Below are 17,834 nucleotides of genomic sequence, written 5' to 3' on the forward strand. Positions count from 1 at the left end.
AGATGAAAAAAAATACTTGTGAATATTTTGTAAAATAAATTTAAAGAATTTTTTCTCTTTCCCTTTCTCTCCTTCCCTCAATCAGCCTTATTGTATGCCACGATCTTCGGTCATGTCACCACTATCATCCAACAAATGACGTCCGCTACCGCCAAGTATCACGATATGTTGAACAACGTGAGAGAATTTATGAAGCTACATGAAGTACCGAAAGCTCTTAGTGAGCGCGTCATGGATTACGTCGTTAGCACGTGGGCGATGACCAAAGGCTTGGATACGGATAAAGTTCTTAACTACTGCCCTAAAGACATGAAGGCCGACATTTGCGTGCATCTTAATCGGAAGGTCTTCAACGAACATCCCGCCTTCAGGTAAATTCTACAAATCATATACCAAGATTGTATACTTTTAAATTTAATTTAAAAATCAACTAACATTAATAATACAACATACTAATTTTAATTCGCAACAACATAATAATTTTGATATAATAATTTACAACATAATAATTTTAATTCGCTATGCTCATTTAGATTAGCATCTGATGGATGTCTGCGTGCCTTGGCGATGCACTTCACGATGTCACACAGCGCACCCGGCGATCTGCTCTATCATACAGGAGAATCCATCGATTCTCTGTGCTTTATCGTGACTGGTAGCCTCGAAGTCATACAGGATGACGAAGTAGTGGCAATACTAGGGAAAGGCGACGTTTTCGGCGACAGCTTTTGGACGAATCCAACGATCGGCCAGAGTGCAGCGAATGTTAGGGCGCTTACTTATTGCGATTTGCATACAATCAAACGAGATCGGCTCTTGGAGGTGTTGGACTTTTATCAAGCTTTCGCAAATTCCTTCGCCAGGAACCTGATTCTAACTTACAACTTGAGTCATCGGGTGAGTCTCTCAAATATTTAATTTTTAATCTTTTTTTTTGCAAATATGTTTATTGTAAATTGATGAAAAAGGTCAAATCAAATATGACAATTAAAATATAGGATTTTGATTGTTTATTGAACTTTTAATAGATCTTACATTAGTGCGATGATTTGCTTTGACTTTATAATGGCAAATGATCAGAGTGTTTGCATATTTCTTTGCACGACGATTATACAGTCTTAGTTAATAAAAGCAATTTGTATGGCACACGGTTATTCGTTTATAAATAATCAACATATGCAAAAAATGATAAATTAACAATTACAATAAACGACTCAGGCACTAGACAATAGGCATTCGGGTAACGCAACAATCAACATTCTTTAATATCGTACCATTGATTTCAGAAATACATGTATACATTAACAAAATTACAAGTATGACTGACCGATCGAAGAAATAATCGTAAATTGAAAGATATCAGGCCGTTTTAAAAGGGGACAAAAGTCCTAATAATATATATTTAGATAAATAATTACAAATAAATAGTCTTACACAAGACTGTAAAAAATGTGAAATTCATTCATACAAACAGATAAGCGTTTTTCATTCAGACTTCCGCAATAATTTTCGTAATATAATTCGTTTCTGTAATGTTCTGAGTTTTAACTGTTTCTCACGTCGCTATCACGTGAATTCGTTTCAACTTTAAAGATACGCACTCGTGTAAAATAGGAGGACTCTTTCATATCGTAAACATTATTATAGTTCTATATAATTATAAGTTTTTTAATACATTTCTCGTACCCGCATATATCCCATTACAACTATAAGAATCGATAACAATAATTATATAGATTTTATTCTGTGTAAAATCAATTGATCAATTTCAAATATCTGCAAATATCTTTAGTACTAACATTCTCTCTCTCTCTCTCTCCCTTTCTCTTTCTTTCTCTCTGCTCAATATCTCTTAAAAATCTCTATATTTATCACACTTGTTCTTCGCGAAGTCCCTCACTGTATAACTTACGACCGGACAATTCTAGCATGACCTTCGATGTCGGATCTTGATCCAACACAGATTGCATTTCGCGCATGTCCTCTTCCACATCTGGCACTGGACCGACTCCCCATACCTCGCAATGTTTGATTTTAAAGTCTTCCTTACCGCTAAGCTGTACATAATTTTGAAAAGTCGTGCACGATAAACTTGATTTGCCGGTACCGTATTCGCAATCCAACCAGAGGCCGGGATAATTAAGCTGTCCCCCCATAAGCAGGCCATTAGGCATCGTTTGCTGATGGAGATTGAGATACTGATAGTGATTGTTGTAATTTGTCGATGAAAATGTCAATATTTCCGGCTCAAGCTTGAATAGGAATGACGTTTGATTTCCTATGAAATTCGGTCCTAGTTTCCAGCTGTCTGAGGCGAAACCGCCAAACACATGATCATCCATATCTTGAAGTATAATAATTGTAGCACCTTGCATCACGATTCTTCCTAACATAGTTGAAAATGATTCGCCATGCACCTGACTCGAAAACAGAAATCGCCATTCGTTACGTAACTCGTGTGGCAGACTCAAATTTAGGAACAGAACATCTCCCAAACCTAATATACTTGGAAAGTGCGGTATATTTTCCAAACCCTTGCATAACGGCAAAAGGTTCAGATCGTTTATTCGCGCTCCTGTATTCTTATCGCTACCCTTCTTTTGAGAGACTAAATAGAGGTATTGGAAAACGTGCGATTGAATATTCTTAAATGTGGCAGCTGTAATAAACCAACTTTCCACTTGATCGACAGTCAACACATCCCCATATTTGATCAGATCCTCACAGAGACTACGAGAACGCATTCCTATGCGCCTAGTGTTGACCGTGCAGCCGATGCTACTCCAAGTGAGGTAATGCGCATTAACAGAGTTCTTTTGTAGTCGTAAGTAAGAATTAATCGTTGCTTGAAGATACTGAAGGAACGAAACGGTGGGTATTTCATATTTTTGCTCTTCCTCTGAGAGACCATCAAAGATTAAATTGGTGCGTTCCTCGGGATTACCGCGTACGGCAAAGACATAGAGTCGACCAAAGTTCTCCCCGTTGATAGTCGAGACTTTCTTTCCTGGATCATGACAGAGAAATCGGACTATAAATTGCAATAAAGCATCATCCAAATGTATCGACCAATGTTTGAATATGTCCTCGCGTTTGATAGAACCTGAGCTGCGGGACATAGACTTAAAGAGATTCTCCACTAATGTCAATTCCTCTGTGGAAAGAATATTTGCTGATGAAGCAGAACGGCTTGATCCATGACCCATCTGTAACAATTATACAGTGTCAATTGTTTTGCTTATTTCAAAAGCAACTTCTGTTAATCAACTTTTAGTACCTTTATTAATCAAATCATTTTTCTAAATAATAGTTTAATTCTATATATATATCACTTTAGAATCATGTTTGACGTCACATTAAATAGAGTAAAAAGATAAATGAGAGTTTTCTTTTTTTCCAATTATATTTTAGAATTTGTTCAGAGTAAGCTATATGTTTGATCATTATTGACTTTAAAATCATAAAAAACAACTATACAATCTATCACGTCATTGATAAAGTGATTGATAAAAAATATATATTTTACACACCTTTCGTACGGGCGAGCAACCTTTCCCGACAGTCCATATACCTCCTAGTCTTCCATCCGGTCACTCTGTCTATGTCGAGAATGCAAAGACACCACCCTGCACCTTCCTTGGACCGCAGATCCGCTGCATCCGCAGATGTCGACTGGAGTCGGCACTGTCGACGTCGTCGGCGGCGCGACGTTGCGTCACGTTTCGTCACGTCACGTCACGTCACGTCGTCGTGCGGACGACGGCGATCGTGCGATCGACTCGGATGAACACGTCAACACGGCCACCAGAGGACTTTAAAGGTTATGTGCAACGCGCGAGCAGCTCGCTGCTACGAGCCGCCACGAGTGCGCACCTCTCATCGACAGCACCTATCGACTTCCATCATGACGCCTGCGCCAACTGACGCACGACGCGCGATGCATCGTCTATGCATCACATTTGCGCATTTTCCCCGTTCGTTCGTTCACGAGTAATCAAAACTGACGGTGAAACATTTAAACTTGTTGAAATTATAACTGTCTCTCCTTTAATAACGCGAAAAAGTTGTGAAGCAGACTAAGTGGCTTAATAGCAAATCATCTAACAAGACAAAAATTCGAGAATCTCGAAAACCTATAGAGGAAAAAAACTTTTTATCTTTTTTTTTTCTGGAAACGGAACCTCTGAATTTTTGCACGAATAAGCAACAAAACTAATTTAGACTCAATAATAATAATATTTATAAAATTACTCTGAGTGCCCGGAGTACAAAGAGCGGGACAGCGAAAACTGAAGATCCAGCTGATCTATCCTTCAACTGTCAGCTTATTGCACTGTCTATTCCACTTGCAAGTGCATTTGTTTATGTGTATTTTTTTACGCTCACACGAACTTCTATAGTAAAGAAACAGGGTCAAAAATTCGAAGATTATCGAGAGATAATTGCCTCGCGAAAATATTCATCGCACAATGTGTACATAAAGAACAAAAGAATTGTAAAGGATGAAGGCAAGACGAAGTAGAATAACCAAGAGAGGACAAGGCGAGGAACAGCACGAAATGCGGTTGGATGCGATCTCGCTCAAAGGGAATTATAGGCGCGTTGCTCGAGTTATGCAATTTTCACGCGGTAGATGAGATGAGATGAGATGACCCGGCCTATACACAGAGCATTCGAGATGACGCGCATCCATAATACGTCAAAGTCGAAACACAGTACCGGCTGTTTCCATGCGATTTTCGCACTGGCGCGGAAACGCTTGACTGTTAAGTATTGTTTAAATGAAGATTGGTTCTTCCACTTTCTATTTCCACAAAAAGAAATTCCTGAAAATTATATGTCGAGTGTCGTAAAACGATTAAACAAACGTATATAAACAATGCTGTGTAATAAATACCTATAGTATTTTTTCATCAAATAGGAAATTTATTATATTATTATTATAGAACAAATAGGTATAATGAAATATACTCTAAGTTAGAATAAACACTAACTAACATAATATTATTATAAAATTTTATTCAACAATATTAATATATGTAACACACATTTATAGGAATTATGTTGTTGAATAAAAAATATAATGTTTATTGTTGATGTTTACTGGATATAACATATCTATGTAAAATATAATAAGGTACAAAATGATATATATATGAATTTCTTATATATAATATATATGTATACATTGTTTTTAATAAGTTTTAATTAACAAACATTTTAATCTCTACGTATCTTTTTTATTTAATTATTATTTAAAAAGAATATTTTTTATCATGTATGCACGTTAATGAAGGCAAATTCTATGCATAGCTCATCTTTCGGAAAGTCGCCGATGTCCGTCGAGAAAAGGAGTTGGCCGAAAGGAGAAAAAATGAGCCGCAATTGGATCAAGCTCAGGATCATCTGGTTCGCAAGATCTTCTCGAGGTAGGAAACATTCTTGCTTATTGTTTCCATTAGTTACCGGATACGATCGAATGTATTCGAGTTTAACATCAATTACTCATCTTTGGAAGTAAATATGTGAATCATAAGAAATCTATTCCGAAAAATTGAAAATGGAAATTGTGTAAAATAAAAAACATTCGATCACTTTTAAATCACACAATCCTTAATTATAAAAATAAAAAATTTAATTCACGGAATGGATTTCTGCTGAGAAAATTACAATTATCGCAAGCATTAGTTTGTAGTTGACGACTTCCGGTTGCCACTGATTAAATCGTTCGAAAGTATCTGCTTCAACTGATTTTGACGATCGTAAAAATCTTTATCGAAGCATGCGAGAGAGCGCAATTTTACACTCAAATTTCTTTTATATAACGATTAGATATAAGTGACTATAATTTCCCATGTGATATATATTATAAAATTCTGCATATTAATTCATAATATTCTCATATATAGAACATGTGCACGCGTACAATGATACACGATTTTTCATAATGTAGCGTAATTGTTAATAAAATAAATTGTGAATAAAATAAATTTTTCCTACGTGCTATCGATAAAGATAAAATAAGTACAATTTTGTTTGAAATAATTCTGTGCATAATTTTAATTAATTCATTTTTATATATGAATAATGTATACGTATGAAAATAACTAAGAAAATAACTACGTAAGAAAAATTATTACAGAGTTAACAAGAAAATTGTAAGATCACGTTTATTAAAACTGACTTGAAAGTACTCAAGTTTATTATTGCGTAATGGTGACAGTTTTAACAGTTGATTTTACATCTTTATGCGCGTGCACATGCAGTATCCTGCGTGACACGTGCGAGAGAGAGAGAGAGAGAGAGAGAGAGAGAGAGAGAATGAAAAAGGAAAGAATGAGAGAGATAAAGAATGATAAAAGGTTTTATTGCGGATTTTTGTATCTTCCGTGGCTGTTGCTGAATGTGACTGTTGATCGTGTTGCTTGGCTGGCTTGTTCTTTCCGAAAAGGTTCAAGAGTGATGCGGAAAGCCAGATCGGTGTGACCAGGACCGTGAGTGGACGGTCTCATCAGGATTCCGACGAGGAGCTCACTGTGAACGTCCTGCCACCCTGGCCGAGTTTTAGGCAATTTCATTATTTTTCTTACGTATTTATTTCTTCTCTAATTCTTTTTTGCCGTTTTCCTCGCTACACGTCTTATTATTATTATTATTATTGTTGTTATCATTATTATATCGTTATCTTTTATCATTGAACTTACATTTGTTACCATTAATTACCGTCGTTATGACCGTGGCTGTTTTATTAATACCCATCGCGATGTATATTATTATTAGGTGTTGGAATTAATTCGTAGCGTTTTACAAAGTATTTATAAATTTTAAAAGTACTTTCATTAATGTATTTTTTAATGCTCATGTGAAATAAATAACATTCTTTCATTAAAAAACGCTACGAATTAATTCCAACACCTAATACATTATGCATATTATACCGAAATACCTGTTTCGATATTCGTGTACATGTGTATATATGTAATACTCATGAATATATACTGTGTACCACGGCAGCGCGCGTGATGCACGTGTCTCCACGGGTTAATCCCACATTTGCATTCTGATGATTGTGAGTTTCGTTAATTAAATGTCTCATTGCGTACTTTTGATCTCAACTGTTGACTGTTTGTCAACTTTAAAAATATGAAATAAAATAATTAAAAAAAAAAAAGAAAGAATCAAAGCAGATATGCTTTGCAAAAAACTTTTATGTGATGTATATCTATATATACTATCGGAATAGGATTTTTCTTATAAACGATTTTTATTTAAAGAAAAATAAATTTTTTGTAATTTTAACGATAATCTTGCAAATAAGGGATTAAACTGCATCTCTTAAAACAAAGGTAACAACGTGCAGAATGTTTTTGTATAACATTGACAAACTTGACTCAACTTCATTTTTACAAGATGTATAAAACCGATTTTTTTAATAAAAAAAAATAAATACTTGAATATCTAAGATTAGAAATAATTTACAAATCATTTTTAAATGGACAACTTTTAATAGAATCAAGTCTTTATTTACTTTGATCAGATTGTGCTTTGATAAACCTTAATATAATGCTTATAATGCTTAGTTGCACTTCGAAAAATTATTATAATTTAACGTTGAAATCCAAGGAAGAGTAAAGAAATCCAAATAAATTCCCCTTGAGACGATATCGATTTCAGATCGGTTTAAGATTTCTCTTTGATAAAATTTGTCACTGTCATTTTCAAGAACACGCTGCACACATACAGGTACTTTCCTAAATCCATTTGACGCGATATAAATATCGTAATGCGTCCCGTAATGTGCCAGCCGGAAGGTATCACGTACGTGCACTTGCTGTACACACGCTTAAATTGTGAATAATAATAAATTTTCATCATACGTCTACGTTGAAACACGAGCAAATCGAGAATGATAGCCGCCACGAACATTTCAGGCATTTATCCTCGTCAAATGCATTTGCGTTATATATTTCATATATTATATTTTTGATAAAATATATAAAATCAATACGCTGTTTTGCCTTAAAGTATTATAATGTCATTGATATGATTAATTATGATTTCCCACTAATGTTTATTAAAATAATAAAAGACAAACTAGCAATGGAATTCATTTGATAATGACATAGTATTGATATAATATTTAAAGGTCATTGGAAATTTCTGTACAATAATTCTAATTTTTACTAATTTTTAATGTCAACATTTTATCAAATATTTTGCGTTAATAAAACACTTCGGTTTGTTCATCCTTCCAGCAGCATTTTCACGAGACGTATATTTCATTTGCGATATTGTATCAGTACCATTATTTTAACGATTATACTGCAGTTTTTAAACGAATGCTAGAGTGCTGTAAGATATATGGCTTTACAAGGTCATGCGCATCTTTTTCGCATAATCATGATAACATACATTTTATAATTAAAAGCCAGAGTTACATAATATAAATTACAGGATTTTGTACAGTTTTTATTCCCTCCGTTATACAGCTTTGCAACTTTATCTGCCAGCTTTTATTTTCAGCGCTAGAGCGAAATAACATACGTAGTCATAACGCTATGGATACTCTGAATCTTTACAAGGTTTGTCAATAAAAAGCAGAAGATCTCAATCGTACAATTTAATATATTTAAAAATTGACATCAGCAATAATACTTTTCGAGCAAACGATATCTTACTTATATAATTAAAGACTGCGAATGTAATTATTAATCGCGCATAAAATTGCGCAAACTCGTAATGCTGTCGGCGAGATGAGAAACTGCCGAAATCCTGATGTATTTATTATGTTTAATCTTCTTTTTCTGCAAAGTGAAGTGCATGTGACGAACGCACACACTCTAGTATTCAAATTTCTCTTTATCTCCTATATATTTATTATCTTTATGAGAGTGCATATACGTACGAACATATATAAAATACTGTCATGCAGCTGCCCGAAAAATTATTGGAATGCCAGACGGAAAACTAAATGAATATCACGCTACATTTACGATTTATAGCTACAATATTCTGCTTTTTAAAAATTTCTATTATAATAATCAACGATTTTATACATACATGTATATATATATATATATATATATATATATATATATATAATATATGTTTTTTGCAACTGCCTGATTTACACGCAATATGCTTTTATCGCTCTAATTATTTCTCCTGAATTATTACTTGATAGTTTTACGCTACTTTTCTTTGTAGCATAATTAATTATATTATTTATGCTCACTCTACTCTTACAATAATTTTTATAATGATTGCTACAGTCAAAAGACATTTTTATAATTCAACGATAGACGTCTTCTGATTTACATGCATGATAAAATCAAGATTTTCTTTAGAGATGATAATAATAAGATTATTTATTATTATTTATTATACAAACACGTTAATAAATTCTCTAATCAATAATATTTATTTAATTGAAAAATTTCGAATTGCCTTCGTCAATTCAAATGCATGATGACATTTTAATATTTAAAAAAAAAATTGCATATATATATATATATTAAAATTTGGAAAAGAATTCTCTTATAACTACGCAAATTATTTAGTATATTTGATGATTATTTATAGAAAGTCGGAACATTAATTCAGTTTTTATTATAATATAATATAATATAGTATTATAATATAATAGTAACTATTAATATATTAATGTACTTTTGATAAAAATTAATAGAAATTGTATATAAATCGTTGATTGATTAATTTTTAAGAAGAACGAGTGTTCTTTGATATACGCAATACGATTTTAATAACATTTTTCACTGCCTACGCGAATCTTATTTCACAAAGGCGCTGTGGCAGCATTATTATTTTATAACTATTCGCCGCGTTTAATATGTTCGACAAAGTGGCATTCCTAAAGTTTGTCAGGCAATTTCTCATCCCGATGTCGTTATCGTCTTAAAAAATAATATACCAAAAAAGATAAACGTTGGTCAACGCTATAGTTAGTGTTATAATAATATTATCTTTAAAAAATGAAGACAAAATTAAGTATTTTTGACATTTTTTGATAATTTATATCATTATTAAATAATTTTATGAATTTATGAAATGAATGAATTTATAATTTGCCATTAATGGATTAGATATTTTAATTCAATATTTTATGTGTAAAAATTCGCGTTCAGATGCAATTTTTTTTAAATTTTTGATAGAATAATTTTTTGCAATATTGATATTATGAAATATAGAAAAATATTATTATATTATTAAAGTGTTTATAATCAGTACATCGCAAATACATGATTTATTATTAATGAAGATACCGTATTGTATACTAACAATAAAATTTTTGCCAAGAAACATTTCCGAATTTAAGTACTTAATTCGTTTACTTAATTTGTCAGCAATATCGCTATTTAACTATTGCCAAAAATTAAAGCTTTCATGAAGAATACAAGACTTCTTAAAAAGTTGTTTTTCTAAGAAAGTATCAACTGGCGTATGTCCATGATTTAAATTGAATTAAGAAATTGTAGCGTGAGAGGCTTGTATATATTATAATTTTAATGTAAAACATTAATAAGATTCGTATTCAGAACGCGCTTTTATAATTAGCGCGTTTAACATACAGTTCACATATACTACAGAATTTCATACATAACGTGTATTTATCGATAAAAACGCATTCTGAATATCGGTCTACAGCTCTGATAATTCGAATGTTATTGGTAGTACGAGAACATATCTTGTTCGAAAACTACTTTGTGACAATCTTCATACGATAAATTAACCAAAGTTTTCACCATCGGTGTTTACCAACGTTCTCTTTCCGTATGTTTTGCCAATTCGTCCACCACCGTCGTGGATCCCGTAGGCACGTCGCATACCATAAGTCGCTCGACCGCCAATCAAACCACCGAGGCTATTTTCCTGTTTCTAGCTCTCGGTAGTAGGCGGCTATATTCTACGCTACGATGATAACCTGATTAGCTTGGCCTCGAACTAGTTCGGAGATGCACCGTAGATACAATCGGAATCGGAAATGAGAAAACGAAACTCAATGAAGTTATATAGAAAATCAAGTTTTTCACGTGGGAATGGTCTTTTGTCCAGCACCCCTTCATCACACTTTTGCCCCTCTATGCATTTGTACTTTGCTGCCCTGGTCCAAATCTAGGGAAAACCAGCCTTTATCGTATCTTCTCCTTCGTATATAAATATATTTTGTCGATTATATATATTAGGAAATAAAGGCGAATTTGTTTCTTTTTCTATTCTATATAGATTTCGCCGCGAAAGACAACACACTGCCGATGTAGAAAAGGGTGATGGCAAAGATGCCAAGGATGGCGAAACGTCGCAAGCTAAGAAGCTGTCTACCACCGAAGAAGGTGGAACAACTGTTGCAAAAACGCGACCCGGCAAGTGGGGGCGTTTATTAGGTAAAATTAAAAATAAATTTTTATTAATCTTAATTGCATGTAAAAAATCAATTAAATTAATGAGATATATAATGCGCAATCGAAGAATGAAATTAAAATCGTACATTTATTGAGAAACTTATGAAAACGCTTATAATACTACAGGTAGTTCAAGTTTGGACACTGGTAGCGAATCGGGTACGGCTGGCGATACATTCAAGCGATCTCTTAGCGCAAGAGACTCGCGCCCGAGTTCCAGCGCCGGCACCAACAAAGTCTTCCCGAAGCTAGGCAAATTGGGAGAGCGCACAATCGAAGAGAGCGGCGATAATATCGAAAATCAGAAGGATGCTCAACAACAACAAGCACCGCAACAACAAACCCTCAGCGTGGACTCAAAGCAGTTGCAGCTGCGACGTCTAGAAAGCTACGATGGTGGTCTGATTACACAGCAATCGAGTCACGAAAGAGAGATTCTTGCGGCGGTATTGGAAGTGAAAGTGGATTTAAAGTTAGAAGTACAAAGGGTAAATCAGCGGCTAGCCAAAATCGAAGACATGCTGCAGGCACTGATGAACAAATTGCCAGCCGCCGGATCGTCCAGTGGTATTAATGGCAGTTCTCAGCAACAGAAGATTCCGAGCTTTACTCTGAGCGGTGTTCAGAGTCAGTCACCTGTCACTCCGAGCGCAATAACATTGGTTCAGTCCGCGACTCAGACTACGGAGTATAGACCATCGATCGCTACCACGTCGACATCCACGACACCGAGCGAGGGATATCGGGAGCAGTCGACGACGACGGAGCGAATATCAAAGAGCGGTCAGGAACACCACCATCATCATCACCATCACCATCAATCGTCGTCATCGCGGGATGTCAGCAAGGAACTGTTAGAGCGGCTTGCGCAGGCTTCCACGTCGCGCGGTGACGATTCGAATGCCCTGGGACCGCTTATCCTGCGAAAACGCCGCAGTAAATCGCGCAATAAAGGTGCGGCACCGCTCGCTCCTCTTGCCACGCAGCCGATGAGCCCATCAGAAGCCACGGAGACTACCCAGATGCTTGAGTGTACCGATGATCGGGATTCAAGCAGTGGACCGACCGATAGGACTGTCACAGACAGAACCGCCGAAAGACCCGACCGTAAAAGACCACCGCCCAGACCGAGGGAGTATTTGTGAAAGTTCTTCTTGCGTCGATTATTTATTTTCTTCCTCTCCTTGAGACAATCTACCGCGACGCGGTCAAAAAACTTCATTCAATACGCTTGGTAGTTTAGCCTTTCGTAAGAACATGAGTCCGCTGTACGATAACGCGCTCACAGTTATCTTATTCTAAAACGTTCATGTATGTACATCGAACAATAGCCATTGTTTCGTTTCTCTCTCGTTTGTATATTTGCATGCATGAACAATGGCACGTATCGTGGCTTATCGTTTTCGTGCAACTGGAAGATCTAGTTGTTCTGGAAGATCTATAGTTGTTGGCTTTATGCGCGTGCTTGAACTTCTTCGATTACATTCGAGTATTGAGTGTGAGTAAGTTTATTCTGCTTCTTCTGAACAGCGGACATCTGTTAACGAATATAACGATAATTATGTTCATATATCGACTCTGATAATATAGACATAAAAGATATTTATAAAAAGAAGAGCTTCGTTAATTGCTCTTCAAAAATGAGTGGAGGGAAAGGTGAGGTGACTCAAGATTTCACGATGAAGCGCCTCGAGCTAATGAAACGCCAGCGTAGTTCTACTTGGCCAAAAACGGCATGATTATTGAGGAAACGATGTAAAGAAATGCATCTTAAGTACGAATTACTCGCTAGCGACGGCTTCTTCGAGACACATCGAAACTCTCCGAGGGAGTGTATCCATCCCTGTATACACATACACATATACACACGTAGGTAGATATAGATTCACATGCATCGTATAGTGAATTTCACAGTAGAGTTTCATAGCGATTACGCTACATTTCTAAGCCTCTTTCCGGCCACAAGAACAGTCACATCGACACCAAGCCATCTCTCTTAATAAGGCAGCATGGCATTTTGTAATTATTAAGCCAAGCATGTGATTCGTGATATAATTTGTAATGGTGGTGTATAACCAGATTGTCAAGGTTGTATAGTCGGAACCGACCAAGTATATTAATCTTCAATAAATATCATAAAGACATAAAGTGGATTTTAGGATCGAGGACATTGAGAATATGTTACAGAAATATAAAGTAAAAGCTAATATAGTACAATAAAATAATTAATCTTACATATAAAAATGGAATAATTAAAATTATTCCTCTTTCAAAAATATTTCACGGCTTTTTTATTAAATAGTAAAGTAGTAATAAAAAAATAACAAAATTTTAGTACGTATTATAGATTCCATGATACTGAAATGTATGGTACCGCAAATGTAAGTGACTTGGTACAGTGTAAGTAACTTAGGATAGTATGTACTTTTGTTAAATTCAGTCATGGTAACCATCCATGAGTCAATAAAGAAAATTTAAAATTTAAACTTTCTGTTTAGAAATTCATGGAGAGATATTACGATTGAATTTAATAAAAATACTTGTTGTCCCAAGTCATTTACATTTACGGTTCTTGTTGAAGACTTAAAGATCTAAACAGATAAATAATTTTTTTGGGATTCAAGTAATTAATGGATATAAAGATTTCTAATCTTCTCTGAAAAATAGAAACATTTCCGGAATAATTTTTTTCTAATATAAATTTAAACAAATTATTTTTAGTAAGTTATTGTCTCAAACACATTTATATTGCGTCCTCATTTTTTATTAATTCTACACGATTAAATTGAGTTATTTGAAAAAGACAACTGATTAAATTGAGAGTATATGTATGGTATTTAAACATATTTTCCTATAGACAAACAGAATATGTATTGCAATAGAGTAAAGGTACCTGAATCTAAACTCGAAGGCTTTATTGCGTCGATTTAATTTCCTTTGAAAGGAAATTGATCAACGATTTTAAAATATGTGATTTGACTACCGACAGATAGAGGAATTTTTATCTTGGTTGAAAAATATTTAGAAATATTTTTTTTAAATGTATATTTCTCTTTTTTACTTTAAATGCATTGAGCAGTGCTATCGAACAATGCTGAATAATTATAGAGCAGAAGAACGAAAATGAGAACTAATTGAATACTCGAAAGATCTCATCGTATTTGACAAATGGAATTGCAAATATGATCGTTCTATCCAAGATGGAACCGTCGACAAAATCTGTTGCATATTGCAAGTATAACTTAAACAGTTTCGATTGAAACCGTAATTTAAAAATTTTGAATAAATTTCACGTAGTCTAATTATTTTTGTTATATTTTTTAATTAAAAATTTTATCATTGTTATTTATTACAATACATATTATATACATATTGAAATCATAAATTACGAAAATATTTTTTATAACATTTTGTGTTGCTTTTTTACTTAATTATTTATTTGATAATTTAATCATATTGCATTTCACATGACGAATGATTATAAAGCAATGAACAAGTGTGATTTAACTTGAAAATTTGCTCTTCAAGTTAATGAAGATGTTAATTTGTCAAGAGAAATTACTCGTACAGATAGTATTGTTACGCAGAGATGGCGCTACATTCATAAATTCGTATGATATGTATACGAAGCCAAAACAGCAATATTAGATGTATATATCTTGTAATATGACATGTATATATATATTTGCATAATCATTGACCATGCAGACGTGGGAGGCGCGCTGCTGCTGCTACTGCTATAGACGAGAATGGCGTCTTTGCTAACAAAACAAGTCGACAATCAATCTTTTGCAAATATTTATTAGATTCAGCCTTATCGTATATATATATATATAATTATATTCAAAATTATCGTATAATTATATACGATTTTAAATTACTTGCCATTGCTATTTGCGAAAAAAGAAGAAACAAACTTGTTTTAACAGCGTATTATTTTTTACTTTTAATCACCTTGTTGATTTTATATTTTTATAGTTATGCAATTGTAAGAAATTAGTATTTTTCTATATTCAATCAAGAGCCGTGAAGAGCAAAGGCACAATTCTCATCACCGAAAACATTTGATCAAAACGAAAGTATAGACGCAAATACGTGCACACACGTAAAATACACATACACATATATTTGCGCGTGTACATATTTATATACATATATAAATATAATAAGAGGCAAAGAATATATATATATATATATATAAATAGAGAATATATAATTTCATGTTATGAAAGAAAAATTATCGAAAAATCGAGAACTTTGTTAAATAGATTTAGAGACAGAAACGATATAGCTGGCTCTATCATAGTTTATATACTTATATGCAAAGAAAAAGATTTAACACTGTTGAAATTGTAGTAGTTAAGCCAATTAAACGATTAAGTCTATCGCTCATCGATTATATTGAAATGCGATACGCTGAAATTTCATACACTAATCATATCGCGCGGGCCGTTATACGCTAAAATGCTCGACTTTTGCAATTTCCACTCATTTTCGTGAACAATAGGATTTTAATTTACAATATATGGGATTATCATCCGTGTGTTTCAACCTAAAATATACCTGAATCTAGCGCTATTTTGAATGGCGTATATTGATCGAAATTTGTATTATCAAATAAAACTTAATCATTGCAAAGTCAATTAAACTTAATAATTTTGAAGTATTTAACATTCAGAATATTTTAATTTTCAATGAAATATTATAACTGTCGAAGTTATAAGTTATTATAACTGTCAAACAATATTTTTACTTTTTATCCTTTTTATCCTTTTTTATCCTTTTTTATCCTTTTTTATCCTTTTTTATCCTTTTTATCCTTTTTTATCCTTAATTATCAGAACTTACAAAATGTTTAAGTTTTTAATATTTAAAATTTTAATTTTCAAAAATAATTTCTATCATAACATATCACAAAACAAAATTAATTTTAAGTGCCATAACAAAAAAATAAATGATAAATATTATTTTTAAAATAAATTAATAATATTTTGTGAGGCTCATATATATATATATATATATATATATATATATATATATATATATATAATATAATATTATTTTTACTTAGTTTGAATTAAATTAAAAAATTGAATAATATAATACACGTATTTTGTAAAACCGGTTTATGTCATAAGATCCGAAAGATGAAAAAAATTAAGAAGATGAAAATTCAATTTCTTAATTACAACTATCTTTCCTATACAATAATGAAAAACGTAAAATATTTGCATAATATGGAAACGCACGCGATGTGAATCTGAACGATAATTCCGCGCTTTATTGCTTAAAATTGTTCACCGACCGTAATGCTAGTTTTGTTTGAGGATCACAATTTCTATTTGTTACTATAAGATACAATAAAATATGCTTACAATTCAACGAACTCTAAATAGCAGCAGTATTTCTTTTAAAATCAATGCGATAAAGTGACAGCGAGGTAAGAAAAAAGATGTATAGAATTTCGATTAATACATAAATAAATGCGAGAGTTTGTTATCCAATTATTCCGTGATATTTATGCACAAACTTAAAGCAGTATCACTTTCGATCAGAGAAGATGATTTCTGTTAGCTCTGAAAACTATTATACAACCGAATGTATGACAAAAGATATAATACGATAAAAGTTAAAAAAAAACGAGAAAAGAATTTGGCGTTTAAATAAAAAATACTAATTGAAAGAATTAGCACAACATTTCTTTTATTATAGAATTCAGAGTTTCATTATCAAGAGAGAAAACAAATATAATCGCTTATAACAATATTATGAATATCATTGAGAAACCTTTTAACATTTGAATTCGATTCTTGCCAAAATTTATGTTATCTTCTCTTTCTTCAAAGCTAATTGAAATCTGCTAAATCTTTAATAAAACATATGTGATACTGCAGCTTTAGATAAATATTAATTATAAGTATAGAAAATACAGTAGTGTAATAATCTATATTTCTCAAAGAAAGAATATGATATTAGACAAAGAATTGCTCGTTAAATATTGCGCAGTTTTGTAGAAAAAAATCATGAGAGGAAAACAAAAACGAGCGTAAAAATAAACGTGCCCGCGTGTAAAAAGAAATAGCTTTCTCCGTTCGCGATCTGCCCAAATTGCTTTTAATATTTCACTGTTTGGTTGCGTTAATAATTTTTATCTATTGCGAAAATCTTTGCAAAAACTTCATCGAGGCTGTGCGATGAATTTTTTTTCTTTATTTTTTAATTTGAGGAATCATACAAACAAAATATAACATAGAAAATCCGTTTAGAATATTTGAAAATATTTAAAGACGGTCATATTTTTAATAAAAATATATTTTGTGATTCAAATTGTGCAGCTGGGCAGGTCGTTATGGAATGTAAACAAGAGAATATGGATGCAATACGATTTTACGATTTTTTTATATCAGCTACTTT

At 32.9% G+C, this 17,834-nt stretch overlaps 2 protein-coding genes across 8 annotated transcripts in view; one reads left to right on the forward strand and one right to left on the reverse strand.

Annotated features, from left to right (window-relative positions):
* eag (potassium voltage-gated channel protein ether a go-go) overlaps positions 1-16,382 on the forward strand; it is an 82,555-nt gene extending 66,173 nt beyond the window's left edge. For 4 of the 7 annotated variants that reach the window (XM_087402799.1, XM_087402801.1, XM_087402800.1 and 1 more), the window contains exons 9-14: positions 86-371; positions 534-897; positions 5,314-5,429; positions 6,452-6,568; positions 11,245-11,402; positions 11,547-16,382. In XM_087402799.1, the coding sequence (XP_087258925.1) occupies positions 86-371; positions 534-897; positions 5,314-5,429; positions 6,452-6,568; positions 11,245-11,402; positions 11,547-12,565 (2,060 nt within the window). In that variant the 3' untranslated portion in view covers positions 12,566-16,382. The remainder of the gene's footprint in view (positions 1-85; positions 372-533; positions 898-5,313; positions 5,430-6,451; positions 6,569-11,244; positions 11,403-11,546) is intronic. The other 3 variants (XM_087402804.1, XM_087402803.1, XM_087402805.1) reach the window with 1 other exon arrangement.
* Positions 996-3,972, reverse strand: LOC105154305 (MTOR-associated protein MEAK7). Its single transcript, XM_011069746.2, has 2 exons — positions 3,531-3,972; positions 996-3,206 (listed from the first exon to the last, which is right to left on the reverse strand). Exon 2 carries the CDS (start codon positions 3,204-3,206, stop codon positions 1,872-1,874), a length of 1,335 nt encoding a protein of 444 aa, XP_011068048.1. The 5' UTR covers positions 3,531-3,972; the 3' UTR covers positions 996-1,871.
* Positions 16,383-17,834: the final 1,452 nt, after the last annotated feature.

This window comes from Acromyrmex echinatior, chromosome 2 (assembly GCF_024713525.1).
Source record: "Acromyrmex echinatior isolate Ae372 chromosome 2, ASM2471352v2, whole genome shotgun sequence".
Classification (NCBI taxonomy): domain Eukaryota; kingdom Metazoa; phylum Arthropoda; class Insecta; order Hymenoptera; family Formicidae; genus Acromyrmex; species Acromyrmex echinatior.

Bases quoted from the DNA above. Each gene is read 5' to 3' on its own strand.
- LOC105154305 (XM_011069746.2), bottom strand. From the start codon at position 3,206: ATGGGTCATGGATCAAGCCGTTCTGCTTCATCAGCAAATATTCTTTCC.